The 16607-nt window shown below is 38.7% G+C and overlaps 2 protein-coding genes across 6 annotated transcripts; both read right to left on the bottom strand.

The window, feature by feature from the left end:
- Positions 1-66: 66 nt before the first annotated feature.
- Positions 67-2497, bottom strand: LOC112570610. The gene is made up of 2 exons (XM_025249141.1): positions 2149-2497; positions 67-1345 (listed from the first exon to the last, which is right to left on the bottom strand). Exons 1-2 carry the CDS (start codon positions 2330-2332, stop codon positions 954-956), a joined length of 576 nt encoding a protein of 191 aa, XP_025104926.1. The 5' UTR covers positions 2333-2497; the 3' UTR covers positions 67-953.
- A 1339-nt stretch (positions 2498-3836) lies between these two features.
- LOC112571226 lies at positions 3837-16027 on the bottom strand. Of its 5 annotated transcripts, XM_025250090.1 has the most exons (11): positions 14850-14866; positions 13806-13958; positions 8830-13096; positions 8049-8200; positions 7348-7412; positions 6993-7236; positions 6219-6384; positions 5243-5433; positions 4759-4897; positions 4192-4277; positions 3837-4057 (listed from the first exon to the last, which is right to left on the bottom strand). In XM_025250090.1, the coding sequence occupies exons 3-11, from the start codon at positions 13085-13087 to the stop codon at positions 4001-4003; spliced, it is 5358 nt and encodes a 1785-aa protein (XP_025105875.1). In that variant the 5' UTR covers positions 13088-13096; positions 13806-13958; positions 14850-14866; the 3' UTR covers positions 3837-4000. The 5 variants fall into 5 exon arrangements, with proteins under 5 accessions (XP_025105875.1, XP_025105872.1, XP_025105876.1 ...); XM_025250087.1 differs by lacking the exon at positions 13806-13958 and having other exon boundaries at positions 14846-16027; XM_025250091.1 differs by lacking the exon at positions 13806-13958 and having other exon boundaries at positions 4192-4274; positions 14846-16027.
- Positions 16028-16607: the final 580 nt, after the last annotated feature.

Below are 16607 nucleotides of genomic sequence, written 5' to 3'. Positions count from 1 at the left end.
TATTTTCTGGTGTTATATTGCTGCTGTTCACACACGTATATCTTTGCTCTCATAAAAAGCCCTTTGAACAACTTTAATTGTAATAATTTTACTAAACAATGCAATATTTCATTGATTTGCAAAAGAAATTAAAACTCAGTACACAGAAAATATATTGTTCTCGTGAAAAGACTACGCGGCACTAGAAATACACAGATCGTATGTGTAAAATGACAGCAAAGCTTATGAATCTATGTAACGCTTCTTAGAACTCCACAAAGTTGTACAGCAAAATCTTTACTCATAAGAGATGTCCATATTTTTCGGGGGTCCCCTTCCCCCGCACTTCATTTTATACTAAGCATTAATGAATAGCTGCATGTCATGTCAGTTAAAAAGGCGTACATCCGTTGTCATAGACTATATGTGTGTACATAATCAAACCCCCATCTATAGTTTACAAAGATTAAAATGAAACAATTAGTTTATGTAACTTGTAAAGAGTGGAAAAAGATATTTTAACCTCAGTACTGCTTCCTGCAAAACATCAGTGGTGTATATATATAGCTATTAGCGCAAAAGTTCGCGCGCGCGCCAACGGAAGCTAAATTAATTATCTATATATATATTCTCACAAACATGATCTATCAAGACTAGTGTTACAGGTGTCTCAAAGCGTGTGCCAAAATTTAAAAAATTATAAACAGTAATAAAATGTATTAAACCAGATTTTATGAGCTGAGTGTTCAGCATTCTTCCAAAGCAACTACAGCATATACGTACATTACTCGTTATTTTCCACTCCTGGAAATAACCTGTGCCACTTATATATGGCACGTGACAAATCAACCTTCGGACCTCTAAACTTGCAAACAAGTAAAGCGACTACAAATTAAGTTCATACAGCAAGCCAAGAAACAACAGCAACAAAACACTCTAATACAAAGAGAAAAGAAGAGTTTCTAAATGAATTCTCAAATTGCTTTCTCGGCTCCTGCGAGGTTTCCAGGGTTTTCTTCTTCAACAGGAAGTTTCAGAGTCGTGACATCAACCCTTGCTACAGTCTCAGCAAGTTGCCCGGATCCTGGAAGGTCCTGCCCACGCGCTGGCGTGGGTTCCTCGTCCTGCAGTAAGGGATCGTCAACTCTTCTACCTCCGTCGTCGTGAGTACCAGGCTCCTCGGTCCGGGCGCGCTTCTTCTTCCGCCAGCAGACAAACGCTCCCGCCACCGTGCCTGAGCCCAGGACTACTGCGGCTACCCCGGCAACCACCACCACCACCAGGGTGTAGCTCTCCGAGCTGCTGGGCGCCCCTGTTGTCGTCAGCTGGTTGGGCAAAACCTGACGAGCAACCTCGGAGTCGTAGCCTGTCCACAAAGTCAACATCCAGAGTTACGAAGCTGCATGCCTACTTGGTTATGTTGTAGTTTGTGTACATCGACCGCCCTATTAAAGGACTACAAGTGCTAACAATAACAATTTCAGAATCAATGGGTTGAACACTGTATAAAATATTTCCTAAATCACGTGTGAACAATCTCTCGTTCTCATGACACACGCCTACAGGCTACAAAACCCCAGACAGCATGAATATATTAAATTCTGGCCTCAGCTGTCCCCTCGTGACATATATAAGTAGGTGCATCCGTGTAGGCTCGTGACTCAAAGACCAACCTAAATTGTTTGTAGTTTTTTTATGATTATTTATTTTGCAGTCTTTAATATTTCAAGCGTAGATGTAAGGCGAACGCATCTACTAAAGAATTATAAATTCTGGTTCATCAGTGCGTGAAGTTTACACTGTGCCCTCCAGTCAAAGGTTAATAATGTTAATAATTTAACCTTTTTCTGATCACGCAAAGAGTAATTTGGCTGACGAAGTTGCCTCTTCAATAAATTTATATAACTTTGCAAATACCGCTCTAACCAACGATTTAATATCAGTACATGCATCGTGTGCACACACATCCTATTTCTCTTATTCACAAGGTTGTTTTTTTTTTTTTCAATGGCTCCTTACCAAACCCATAGATCCTACCGTAAAGTTCCCACATTTGAAGTTATGCACACTAACCTATCATCACTTAATTGTTAGTTGTTGCGGTAATTTACCGCGAAGTACACTACGAGGCGATAGTATATATAAGTGTTACACATAGGTGTTACGTACCAGGGCATTCTTTGCTGCACATTTCTTCAGAATCTTTTATCTGTCGGTCTTGGCATATCTCTGAGCAGCACTCTCGGTGGCGGGTATGTCTGTCGAAGTATGAGCCCCCAGGTGGACATTGCGGAGCACCCCATGCAGTAGTCAGTAATGCTACCATGACTACGGAGGTGAGACCCAGTGACATCTCGAATCTGGACGTTTTGGTCAGTGTCTATAAGACCAGAAATTGTCTCAACTGTTGATTGCGTCCTCCCGTGACCGAGCTACAACAACAACCGCACTCGTGCCTAGCTGCGCAATTCACTACTGGATGAATCAGCGACACGTGAACGATCAACGGTAACAGAAATAAAAATGCGCAAGTGAAAAGGAACAAGGAAGATGAAAACACAGGCGGATATCAAGTTAGTGGGGGACGAGTCCACGAGTTGACGGAGGTTATAGCGTTTGCCAGACCCACGCCAACGTAGCAGCGATATATATATATGTATGCTGTGGGTATGATTTGATAGATGCTTTAAATAAAGTATTAAAAAAGTTTAACTTTCTGGAATAACTCCGATTCCTAACTTTTTGAAATAACCTTAAACTGTTTGTTTATGTTACAGTCAGACCTCGATAAATCGAACTCAAAGGGGCCCGAAAAAAAAAAAATCGACTTTACGGAGTTTTCGAGTTAGGGAAAATGGCGTGATAGGCGCAGGTATTTGGCCGGGAACTAACAATTAATTCCATAAAGGGAGGTTTTCGACTTAGGGAAGGTCGACTTATCGAGGTCCAACTGTATATGCACACAAAAAGGGACTTAAGAAAGATTAGTTGGGGAAAAGGTGGAAGCAAAATTAAAGGATTACATATATGGACGATCGATTAAATGTTTACTATACGTACTTGCGTGTTTATGTTGTGGGATGTCCACTATAGTGATCTGTAGATCGCACACAAACATGAATGATCTATACTTATATATAGCTCTAATTGTAGTCATGCAGATATACTTTGCAAGGGTGATTACTTTCTCTAGAAACTATAGAATGTTTTTCTATTTATATACGACCCTGCTTGATCATGGGTTGACTGAATATGTTTTTTTTTTAATACTGACGAACCAAGATAAATATCTTACTGCCCATTCGTGTAGCAGATAATTAAATATCTTTGGTATATTTCATGGTCGATAAAATTCAATTGTTTTTGAGAGCGCCATAAAAATATATATAGCGTGCCCTACCCTGGCTGTGTGCACATTATAGCTGCTGTGTTGAAACTGAACTGAACTGCGCAACGTTCTGTGTACGCCCTTATTAGCGCAATCAATTATAAAATGATGAGACAATGTATAAATTGTACCCACCTCATTTAAAACGTTAAAGGACGAACAAAATGTCACCTTTCTTTTTCTTTCCTATGCATGTTTGGCTCATCTCTCACACATACAAACACAAACTAAAATGCATGCTTGCACGGAGACACAAATTTTGGGGCTTTCTTATTTTGTCAGTGTTTAGAAAAACAACAAAATTTTATACTTGCATCTATCAGTGATTTTGCCATGAAAATGATCCTGAGCTCTAATGATACCTTTATCACCTTGAGTATCAAAACAGTCACAAATCTATCATATCTGATAATATTGAAAAATATCCTAAACATATCATAGTAATAAATCAAAGATACAACACACCAAATTAAGTGTGGAAGATATTTAATAGATAATTTAGCAGTTTGCTGAAAGCTCTGCTCAGTACATATATTCTCCAGCTTTCATGTTGGCAATACAACAAAAAGACAAACATGTATATGAACATGCCACCATGCCTAGGTTATAGTTTCAATGGCATTTTGACTTTTGTTACAAACACTGAAGACATTCGCCATTGCTGTTTACCATGACACAGCACCTGCAGGTCTGAAAAAAAAAATCAGTTATTGAATTATAATTTACTGATATTCAGTATAGGGAACGAATCTTAATGAAGACAAAGAAAACAATTACAAAATTCAACTTTCTTTGATTTCAAACTTTGTCTGGATAAACATTACCTGGCAGTGTACAAAAGTAGCATCAACACATCTGTCACATGCTTCACAGTGCTTCAGTGGATTTAAATCCTCACAGTAAAGCTCTTCTGAAATCAAGTAGTGTCTCAATTAATAATATAAAGCTAAATTTCAAAAGTTGTTCTGAGTAATTTTTACTTTTAAGCTTTAATTTTTAAAAGTTTTACCAGTCATCAATTACTGTCTAATGTACCATTCATCATTCACTTGGTTCACACTAATTCTTTATAGTTATTTAACCGTTAATTCAACTTGTATACACTAATTATCACATACAAATAATTAAAGACATAAATTTTTTTTTAAATCTTATTAATCATAATAGTTTCTCGGTTCACATATGGTGGATCAGTGAAGTGTTACCACTACCGTAAACAGTCAACACAGTGACTTTGATGCTATTTTCTTTCTTGACCTTAACCACATTCATGCACATTTTAGCACTTAAAAAAAAGAATTAACTTCTTTCCACCAATGTTTTAGAATTTTTAACCCATCTTTCCACCCCTTCTAGACATAACTGTATCTCACAAAAGATTTTTGACGCACCTTTACACCAGGAAAACTTGTAAAGCACTGAACATTTAGGGCAGCAGACTGATCCAGTCGTCAACATTTGCAGTGTGAGTTGTACGTCACAGCATTTCAAAGTTACCTCTTTCTTAAGAAGATTTTTTAAGTTCTTCCCCTTCAAACAGAATAGAAATACTCAATAAAAAAACAGCTTGAATGTTCTCTGCTTTCGCCTTCATGCAGAATGTTGCTAATTTATATGACATTCTGATATATTTATTTACTATAGCAAAAAACAATAACACAAAATGAAATTCTACATCTATACCACTTCACTTTACAGGGATGTTAATTATAAAGTGAAGTAATATCTTCCACTTCAAAAATTTTAGAAGCAAAAAGTAGTGCAATAATTGTCTGCCACTTGATGCAAAACGCTTTGAGTTCATTATAGGCAACAAATAATTGTTCAACAGGATAGAAGGGAAATAGAAATGCTTATGGCCAACAGCATACATACTGCACTGATACAGCTCATCAAGCAAGATTTATTTGCTATGGATTCCATGGACAGACCCAATTGATCCAAAGTGTTCTGTGGATTTTTACAGCAAACACAAGCACATGCTTTGTTGCACTTTTGATTCTTTCTCCGACACTTGCAATTGCTATGGATACAGTTGACCTTACATCTGCATGCCATAACTTTCACTATAAAACACAAAAAATATACCTCATTTGACATAAAATAGCTATAACTGGCTCCTTACTAAAATAAGCACCATGCATTTTCACTACTAGGTTTTCTAAGTTAAAAAGCATTCAACACTTTTTCATTTGTTATTTAAAAGAATATAATTAAAGAATTGGGAGCTTAAGTTATTGAAAAATCATAATTTTTTAAAAACTTTGTTAAATACACTAAATTAACTTTGCAACTGTTATTTTCACACCTCATGTATTAACTATCTTTGCAAACACATAATAAGTACATGTGAAAATAAACAGCTGCAAAGTGACACAGGTATGAATTTTAAAAGCAACATATTGCTGAAGTGCCCAAATGAAATATTTTTACATACAACTGCAAGTTGTTACCTTGCCAACCCTGCCTCTCAACATGCTTTGTTACAGAGCAGATCGAGTCACTCCTGGTTATGCATACCCTGTTTTATGTACCACATACCTAACATTTGTGTTTGTGTTGGACTAGTGCTGAGATAATAGCAAGCTGAGACTGTAAATAACAACAATAGGAAAGTTCTGATATGCAGTTTGTATGAACTGTTTGAGAGAGTGAAAGAAAGAGCATGTGTTTTTGCTTGTTTGTTTGGTTTTTGTTTTTGTTTTTTTTTGGGGGGGTGGGGGTGGTGAATTGTGATGGGTGGAATGTGAACAACAGTGCATTTCAATGATAAACTTTGGTGGTGATTAATTTCTGCAAAAGATGAAAAAATCACTGTCAGACTTCTGGTACCATTTAACTCAATACTAACCATTTAGAATTCTGTCTTCCTCCCAACTACCATGTGGCATCTCTGGATTATGATACAGAGTGTGATAAGGATTGACAGTAACTGATTTCACAAGCAGTTTGCGCAAGTGTGGATCTTTGCAGAAATACTGTTTAACAGTGTTTTCCCTGGTGTGGCTGAGGTACACCTGTCCAAAAAAGTGAGACAAAAACTTTACGAAATACTTGACAGTCATGTGTTCTTAAAGAACATAGTTTTCAAGTTCTGGATAATCATTTGCCTCGCACAGCTGTGATCAAACTTGAATGCATCAAATTTTTTACAACTGTTAAAGCTTTTAAAATAGTAATCACACACAGAATTGATTTTCTTTTTAAAATATATTACTGGTCTACTTTGGGAAATGTAAACAGCTATTTATTCTGGAGATCTGCGACTTGTAATGTTCACAAAAACAGATAAATTTCATGTAAAATATCTCTTCAACGTCTTCTCCTCAGTAGTGAAAAAGTGTGGTTCAGAACTGTTTATTTGAAAATGGTATACATGTCCTGAGAAAAGACAGTGGGTTCTGGTCAATCTCAACGGGCTCTCACCAATTATTGTGATGTTACAGCAAATAAGATAGTGTGTGGATATATATCGTTATTTATTAAAAGTTACAGAAATGTAAGTTTGCTCTTATGCATGCATCTGTAGTCAAACCTCACAAACTCCATTCAGAATTATCAACAGAACATGGGCTTGCTACCTTGTCAAACAGGCTTCAACTCACTGATCTGCATTAATACCTACACAGTGGTAAGGCACACACTTTATTTTTCCTCCAGTGATGTCAACAGGTGTCCCAAATTCAACATCAAGAGACTTTTTGCTGCTGTGGCCTACGTACATCCTTGGAACAGCATTGACTTCTATCAAAAATTCCTTGTCTCGTCCCCAGAGACCAACAATGTTGTCAAAAGGGACATCAACCACAACAGACTCATGTGGGAAGTCAGCATTCATTCTCCCAACATGCATCTCATAATAAAGCGTCCTGCAAAAATTTAAATAATTGTATGCATCTCAGAAAGCACATTCTGTTTACTGTTAAACCTAGTAAAGTGGTCATTTCTCATCATAGAAAAACATCCAATACTCTGCTGACCTCTTCCAGAAAACCAACTTCAGCTTGCAAGTGTTTGCAGACTTATTCTCTTCATCAACAGAGAACTGCAAAATGAATCAATCTGTTAAGCTATGTCCTGAATAAAGGAGCTTAAAAGAAATGCTAAGGTGTCCAAACAAACCAGCCTCACTCATACTCAGAAACAAATTACTAATAGCTATACAAGGAACTATAGATAGCTTTGCTAGATTCCATGTTTGTAATTGTAAAACACACACACACTTCTTCCATACACAGATGGGAAGCTGCATTCAAGAACATACCAATGAATGTATCAATCAGTATTTACAACAGGATTTTTCTTAATCATAATGTTATTTTCAGTGCAATTATACGCTTTTATTTATTTTTCTTATTTTTGCTGTGTATAAGGCTGGAGAAATTGCAATCAGCACATTGGTATTTCTTCTATATGCTTTAATCAATCTGATGCCAATCTAACAATATCTTTTCCCGTTTGTGTTCTTGATCAAGTGGAGATGAACAGTTTGATATTATAAAAAAATATAAGGATATAATTTTATAAGTATGGAAATAAATAAGTTTCTGAAGAAGCTATAATTATTTACAACTTCCATCAATGTTCAGTTTGCTTTGATCTTTAAATTTATTTAGAGCTGTAATAATATTCTACAAAGACTTTGAGCATGTTTCTGAGCAAATCATCACAGTATACTTACCAAGAAGTTGCCTATGCTCAGGCCTCTAATGGGAAACTGTTCTGTTGGTATAGCCCCTCTATTAACCACCCTGCCTCTATGCTGGTTAGCAGACAAAGAATTCATTTCTACCATGTGGTAGTCCCTAGGAGCGGGATCATACCTGTACAAGCCTGCCACGTTGAGGCATGATAAATGATATGATGCTTTAAATTTCAGAAAATCATACAAAAGTGATCACATATACTCCAAAAATAAAAAAAGCTTTAGGAAAGCATCTAAACATGCTGCAAAGCTAAGATTAGATGGCATAGCATTAAGCATCTACACAACACAAAACACCAAGACCCAGGTTTACTGCAATCTCTTGAAATACGCAACATGTTATGTCTGTAAAAGTCCAAATCTGATATACTAAAAGGCATACGGTTACCACAGGATATCAATCAAAGACCTAAAGCATTTCCAACATTGAGTGCTCTTCCTACACCTTCCAAAGCTCAATGGTTTCAATTAAATGCAGACCATTTCAAATCAAACAGACAGGATCTATTTCATATATGTTGTTTATCAGGCTTAGAATTTTACAGACATGGGTGTTGTGATATACAGGGAAAGCTGTCTAAATTCATTCCTCTACCGCGTACACTCAAAGCACACCAATAGAAAGGAAGTCGAATAACCTCCTATATATTTCATTAACAACTGGAAACAGCTCATCAATAAGTTAAGGCAAAAAAAACCCAGTCATACATGTATTAAAGCTGTGCAATTGTGCATGATGTACAAAACATATACCAACCTGATTCGGTGATACTTGGGGTCTGTATCTGATCAGAGGGGCAAGCCAGAACAGGAGGGTGTGCGTAAAGGTACTGACAGTCCAGCATGGAAGGGTGAAAAGGCACACAAGGGAAGCTACCCGTAACATCTGTCCCACCACCATAGCAGACAGTACTAGGAGGGTGGCATGGGCAGGCAGGGTTGTACTGAGAAGGAGGAACATGGCTTACCAGAAACTCTGACGATGACCATGATGTAATAAATGAAGAAGACACTGGTAGAGGCTCCTTAACAGGCAAAGAATGGGCTAAAGATCTTGAAGAAGGAAGTGTGGATGCGGCAGAAATGGGCGGGATTAAGACTGGATGAGACTGACATTTATTGTATGATGTAACAAAACAGTCTTTTGTGGTTGCTGTTATGTCATTGGGGTGCCTCAGTCCCACAGATTCTGTTCTACATGTATTTTCATGGTGTGAACCATTATCAGCAGAAAAGGACTGCAAAGCAGACGATGATGTCAAATCAGGACACACAACACTCATGACAGTTGAAGGGTTGATTACTTTTGCAGAGTAAATTGCAGTGCCAACGGGAGGACATTTTTCACTCATGCTAACACATGAGCCTTTAACATGCTGCATGCACAACGAATGCAAAGCATCACTAGTCATACTAGTTATGCCAGAGGTAATTTCATGCTCCACAGATATTGTTTGGGAATCATCCTTCATGCCATCAGTGCCAATCATATTGAAACCTGCAGATTGCAAAACATCACCCACACTAGTCATGCAAGAGCCATTTTCATTCGCAGCTACCTTCAAATCCACATCGAGTAATGGAGTCTTATAACCCTGTGTTCTCACCTTTGGCACAGAATCATTTGTCATAGGCGTTATAAGTGCATTCTCAACTCCCTGAATGTTTTCAACATTATAATTTTCCTCTTCTCTATACATGGAATTGCACTCTTCTCCTTCTTTAGAAACACAGCTTGAAATGGTAGTTGGTGATTGTGAAGATAAAGGCCTGAGAAAAGTAAAATCCATCGGTAAATCTGAAAATGGTAACTGCAAAGATACAGAATTACAAGACAGGGGGCTTGTGCATCTATTGCTATCAGCTGTTGCAATTCCAGGAGACAGTTCTGCACCCACAGAAGAATGCACAACAATGACGTTGCTGGAGTCTTGCAGAAAAATGCTTTCTGAAGCATGTTCACGTAGTCCACTGACATCACAATCCATTTTTTCTACATGTGTCTGAGGAATATTTTCAAGATGCTGAACAAAACAATCTTCACAATCTGCTGTCCAGAAGTCACAATCCAAAGAGGAGAAGGTACTCTCACCTGGATTTTCTTCTGCAGTTTTGTGCAAAAAGTTCATGTCAAGCCAGTCATATGTGCTGTTACCATGGTGCTCAGGCTTTGAGAGAAACAGTGCACATGGAGGCAGAGGAGGTAAACTTTCTTCCATCCAAACATCAAGAGGATCACTATAAGATGATGAGGAAGCAGCTTGATCTTTATCTGGATCTAAAAAGTCCTGGATAATGAACAAATCAGTTTTGCTCTGTGTTTCAACACTGTCTTTGGTAAGCTGCTCTTTGTCTTGATTTAAGTGAAACTCAAGCGCGGAGCCCAAGCATGCATCATGAACATACTCAGATTTTTCCAAATGATTTTGTTTGTTTATGGAATGATGTAAAGCTTCATCCACTTCTACGTTCATCGGCTCTGATCCACTCTGCACTCCCTGAACCTGTGTTTCTGGCACTAAAGGTTGGGTATGCTTGCACTGACTATCTGTGTCCAAATGCTGCAATTCAAACTCTTGTAGTTTTTGTAACTGGTCTTCTTCTATCTGCATGATGGCATCAGCAAGTTCAAGAAAGTCTGGCACATGTGATTTTTTATTTCCCTTAAAATGCTGATCATCACCTGTTAACTGAACTGCTAAAGTTTCATTCATACAGCTAAAGTCTTTGTCATCTGCTCCTGAATATCTTAAATGGCTTGGTTTGTGAGAACATTCTTCAATAGTGGCTCCATTCTGTTTTCCTGTAGTCAAAATCTCTAATTCCCTGGCCATTTTATTTCCATCAGGTTTTTCCTTTACATTTTCTTTATCAAAAATGTCTTCCTCACAGAATAAATCCAAATCCTGAAAATCAAGAAGCGCATCCAGATCAAGATATCCTGCGTAACTGCTATCTGCTGCTCCATTTTCAGAAGCAAAAGAAGAATGCAACCAACTATCTCTTGAACAGACACTGGCCATGTTAGAGACTTCACATGGGGTCTGTACCTGAATGACAGATTTGTTTTCAACAGCATTTTCCTTCACCAGGCATTCGTCTGAGAAACTACATGGTTGATTAAGCTGGAGACTGGTGGGGTCTCCTGCATCAAGCACATTCTTACTTGCATCACCTTCTGAGTCTCCAGGATGTTGGCATGATTCATGCACTATTAAGATGAATGGCTTTTTATACAGTTCTTCCTTTTCACAGCTCTGCACTGTGATCGTGTTATGCAAGTCTCTCCACTTTTCAACAACTGGAAGGCAGCCAGAGCCAGCAATGCTGGGGTCTGTTCTTTCATTGAGATCAGCTTCCATGGAGGTGTTCAAATTCTCTGATTCTTCTGTGGTTGGCAATGTACAAATCTCTGAACAATATGTGTTCTCATGAGATTCAACAGCTGCTGATCCTTCTGCCAAACCTCTGCTCATCTTGCTAGCGTCTTTGGGTGTGCATTTATCATTCTCTGAAAAATACTTTGTACTTTGAGAATTGATTGTGTCATCCTTTTCCAAGTCTCGTTCAGTACTGCATGACATGAGAAGTTGTCGTACTGTCTTCTTACTAAAATCTTTTTTCTTACAGAAAAATATTCCTTTCCTTCCTTTTACAGGAATTCCATGGCCATCATAACGTGATGCTAGTTTAGTTACTTTAGACATGGCTCTGCTTACACTTTCTATACTCTCCCTTTCAATCTCATAGTGTCGATTCATTAAGTCTTCTTCTGAATTCTTTAATTCTGTCTCTGTTATGTAGACCTTGTCAAAGTATTGTACTGCTCTAAACGGCACTGCTATGGTTTCATTTCTGACATTTACATCTGAAGTTCCAGTAGTCAGGCATATGCTTCCAGAACTGCTGCAGGGGACTTGTGCTGATGAATCAGCTTCATTTGGCAAAACAGGCAGCAAGTAGTGCAGGAGTCTTCGTTTCTTCAACTCTTCTTTGGCTCCTCCAACCAGGCATAACTTATGTTTTGTTGGGTTTGCCATTTTAGATTCAAAAATATGTGTTGAAGATGGCTTTCCTCTACTATTCTCCAAGGATTTTCTAGATTTAGTCCCCAATCTAGCATTTGAAACAAGATCATCATTGTCACCCTGAGATCCAAGACCTGTTTTCTCGGCAATATTCTTATTCTGGAGGTGACAAGCAGAATTAACTGAGTAAGGGAAGATGGTTGCATTATGAACACTGCTGTTACAATGTCCCCCTTTATCCTGAGATTTTGTCAAAACTGTTTTGTCACTGCTGGCTGACACTCCAAGAAAATCTCTTCCACCAGGACAACAAAAACTAGTGTTCATGTGCACAGTCGTAGCAACATCGCAAGTTGAGGTTTCATTTAAGTATGATGCTTCAGAGCTTCCTTCTTCTGTGGACTGAATTAAAACTGGTTTGGTTGAATTATTCATAACAAGGGGCACAAGACCTGAAGACTGGATAACTGTAAAAGATGTTGCAGCTGCAGGTATGATCTCATTAGAAGAGAATTTTCTTTGTTTATTAGCTCTGGGAAAAAAGTATTTCCATGGGAGCAACTGTTCATCAGGCAACTTTACTAGATTATTCATAAGTCCAGTGTCTGATAGCATGTATTGTCCTTGCACAATATTTAGTGGACTAATGGATGCTTTTTGGTCTTCATCCACTGCAGCTGCATACCTGTCTTGCCACTCTTCAACAGTTTCAACTTCATGTACATCAGCAACATCTCTGTCCTTATCACCTGTTAATGGGTTATTCCATCCATGCAGAGGATCCAAAGAGGATAGAAATTCAAGCTCTCTGGAAGGACTTCCAATATCTAATATGACTTCTGTTGAAGAATTATTTTGACCAGCAATCAGAGCATAGCAGACATCATCAATGCACTCTTGATCACTGCTGCCTTTGCTGTATGCTTTGTCTTGTATGGAGGAGAGAAGTGAAGAATCTCTTAGTAGTTCCATTTTTAAGCTGCTCATCTACATTTGCTGCACACCAAATCAAAAGAATCCATTACTCTACGACAATTATAAATTCTAAAACAATATAAATATCATTATCAACATTTGAATAAACATACTATGCTATTTCTTAAAGAAGTCACAAAGATCAGATCATAATTAAGATTTAACAATAAATTATATGCTTGTTCATTTCATCATGCTTTTGTTGATGGCAGCTATGGACACCTCTTAATCCTTGTTAGAGACAAGACTGCATGGATAACCATATGTGCAACAGAAATAACAGCACCAAATTACTTTCATCAATAGCAAGTATAGAAACAATAGCACAACTTGCTAACTGCAAAGGGTTAATTAATTGTGTGCATATGTGTGTGTGTGTGTGGGGTGGGGGGTGAGAGAGAGATGTTCATTCGTCCCTTTACTGGTACTGGTTGCTGGGGCAAAATAGACACAGGCACAGCAGCTGACAAGGATCACCCCTTTCGACTGTCTTGGAAGATAGCAGACCTCTCCTGGCCCCTTGTAATTTCAAATAAGTTTCCCCAACATAAAACAATATGTTTACGACTCGATTGGCATTATCCCATTTCATTCAGTAGCGTAATATCAACTGCAAACATTAGGACAAGAGCACTAGGATCTACATTCCTACTTTTACATAGAGTTGTTTACATGTGAGTGGTTAGTAAATGAGGAAAAATGATGGTAAAGGATCAAACTTGTAGTATACCACAGAAAAAAGAAATCCTCAGTGTGATGAATGTTCTGTCAACTTTTCCTTAAAAGAAAAGAAGGAAAAAACTCCACTGATCAAGGTCGGGCCCCCTTCACAGGCCTGGGGCCTGTGTATACCAGACCCCCGTCCACCCCACTCTCATCAGACCTGTTGTAGGGGTAAAGAGGAAACCTTCACATGCTAAATATGGCAATTTTTCTCTAATCCTACAGATAATGCTTTATATTATGAGCTATTATAAACACTAAGCTACATAAATGAAGTATTTTAGAAACACTCTTATAAAATAATATTTTTAATCAGAATAATGAATCCAAATGTTCATAAATAGACATGCCAAAGACTTTGCTGGACACATACTGCACAACAATTAATAAGAAATGCTGAAAACTTATGGAGGGAAGGGAACCAGACCTTATAAATGGCAATTAATTATATGTGAGATGCAAGGAGTGGACTTATTGAAAACTCTACCCATAATTAAATGTACTGTTCACTGTGGCCTAAAACCTGTTGTCCACAACACTCAAAAGTTAAAATATACAACGCTAATAATTGCATGCGATTTTTTAACTCATGCAGATTTGCTTTTTGCTTATTATATATTTATGATCTGTTATATCATGTTGGATCCAATTGGACGGCGAACTATATATTTTTCACTGGACTCAGAAACGGAAATATAGTATTAACATTACTGGCCTTTGACTAAACTTAAAAAGCGGATTCTCCTACAGTGTGGTTCTCAATCATCGTCTCAATTCAGTAGGAGGTTAGCGTACAGTAAATTATTTATTTAATCATATCTTAAAAATATAATCTTCTTCATACATTCCTAAAAAAAAGGGGGGGGGATGCTGATACTTTCTGATCACACCTGGGCCAAAACTATATATTATACAGTAAATGCTTACAAAAGCAAACTAAACGTTAGCATTACGTCTATCTCTGTACTTAATATGATCTATAGGACTATGACCATTATGGACAAAGCGATTAATATAATATTGTCCTTTATTTTCTTTAATGCTTACTCACTGAGACGATGACCTATTCTATTCTTCAGCCTGGAAACAGATGAAAACGAAAACCGTGATAGTCAACCCTATATTTTCTCGTTATATCGCACTCTTGGAGCTAGAATTTTTTAGACAGGAGTTGTCCGCCGTTTCTCAAATTCATTGTTATATTTCATTGGATTACAGAAATCATGTGACTATAATGTCAAAGTTTCACGCTTATTTGAAAACTGAATGTTATGCGATAGTTAATTAGCCTACAATTATTAATATTTATATAATCGAAAGTCTCCTTCGCAAAATGCCAGTGGTGAAATCAACTCACCACATGACTATATACTCACGTACGTTGCGCGAGCGTTCTTAATTATCGCCTATACAAAAATAGAAAACTTTCGATCAGCATTTTGCGCACGCGCACACACACACATACGCTCGCACGAAAGGTGCTTATAACTGTCGAAGAAAAGACACATGAAATGTACGCTTACATATAGGTTGTATATAGTTATGCGAGTAACACATAAATGGCCTGCTCATTAAAGAAAAACTTTTGTGACTGCAAGTGATGCATACATATACGTATACTGTCTCTACGGGCGAGCATGCGATCGACCCTTCCCCCTCCAACGCTATACCTATGATTGCGCGCGCATTTATTCATTCGATGATCGAACGCATGCATTACGCAGAGTTGAGAATGACATACAGCTGTTGAGACGAATACAGTACTTATGTAACAGGTTGACCTACCACTATCTACTCAGCTCGCAATGAAATGTGCTTTCACACACCGATCAGTCCCAGACAACACGTACTGCCCGGCCGCTCACTTCGCTCTCTCCCCGCTTTCTTCATCCTCCACCCCTCCCAACCACATCCTGCACCCTGTTGCTGGCCGACCTCTCCCGCTCTCCCTCTGTCACGGAGCTGTCACCCGGCCAGCGACCACCCCCCATCGCCAGCCTCCCTCCTTGTGTGCGTGTATGTGCGTGCTGTCTTCCATCCTACTATATATACACCCCGCCCCAATAAAGAAATGTCGTCCTCGGCATGTCACTCCATGCTCTAAGCCAGTGGTTCAATCTACGCGGACATAGTGCAGGTGGTCCGCGGCTGACAGTCGTCATATGTCAGCAAAGTGATGTTCGTATTTCTCGCATTAAAATTTTAATTACAAAGAACGGGGTATACGTAGTTTTATGTCAACTTATTACTATATTACTGTCACAAAAGGACATTTAGTTTTGAATTGTAATGAAACAAATGCGGCAATTTAAATTTGAAATTCATAGTACAGACTGATTTTTAGGACTTGAATTGGTGGTCCGCCATATTTTTTACTTAAGTAAAGTACGTGGTCCTCGGTCCGAAATACTTTGAGAACCACTGGCCTAACCTCCCGCACTGCCAGCAAGTCATATCATTTCTTGTGCACGCCGGTTGGGGCGGGTGGGGCGCGCTGGTTGCTCCGCCGCTGTGTACCCCTCCGGCCCTTGGCACATCGCCCACGTCGCCACATCCTCTTTGATCGTTGCTGTTTGGCCGCGTAAAAGTCTGCCAGCAGGTCCTCGCCACCTCTCACAGTGCCGCACAGAGAGTCGAACTAATTAGAGAGGATGCTGTCTGCCAAGGGGTTGACATCAAAGGCGCATGGCCACTCCAGCGCCCTCATCTCGCAGTGATCGGTGCACCGCCTCTAAAACTGCAGGCCGGTCATACGCTGCGTCCGCCTGAACACAGTTGACTTCGAACTTCCACAGTTCGTACGAAGCTT

This window comes from Pomacea canaliculata, linkage group LG8 (assembly GCF_003073045.1).
Source record: "Pomacea canaliculata isolate SZHN2017 linkage group LG8, ASM307304v1, whole genome shotgun sequence".
In the NCBI taxonomy this organism is placed as follows: domain Eukaryota; kingdom Metazoa; phylum Mollusca; class Gastropoda; order Architaenioglossa; family Ampullariidae; genus Pomacea; species Pomacea canaliculata.
The sequence above is the reverse complement of the archived record's forward strand: the minus strand, read 5'-3'. Positions and strand labels throughout refer to the sequence as shown.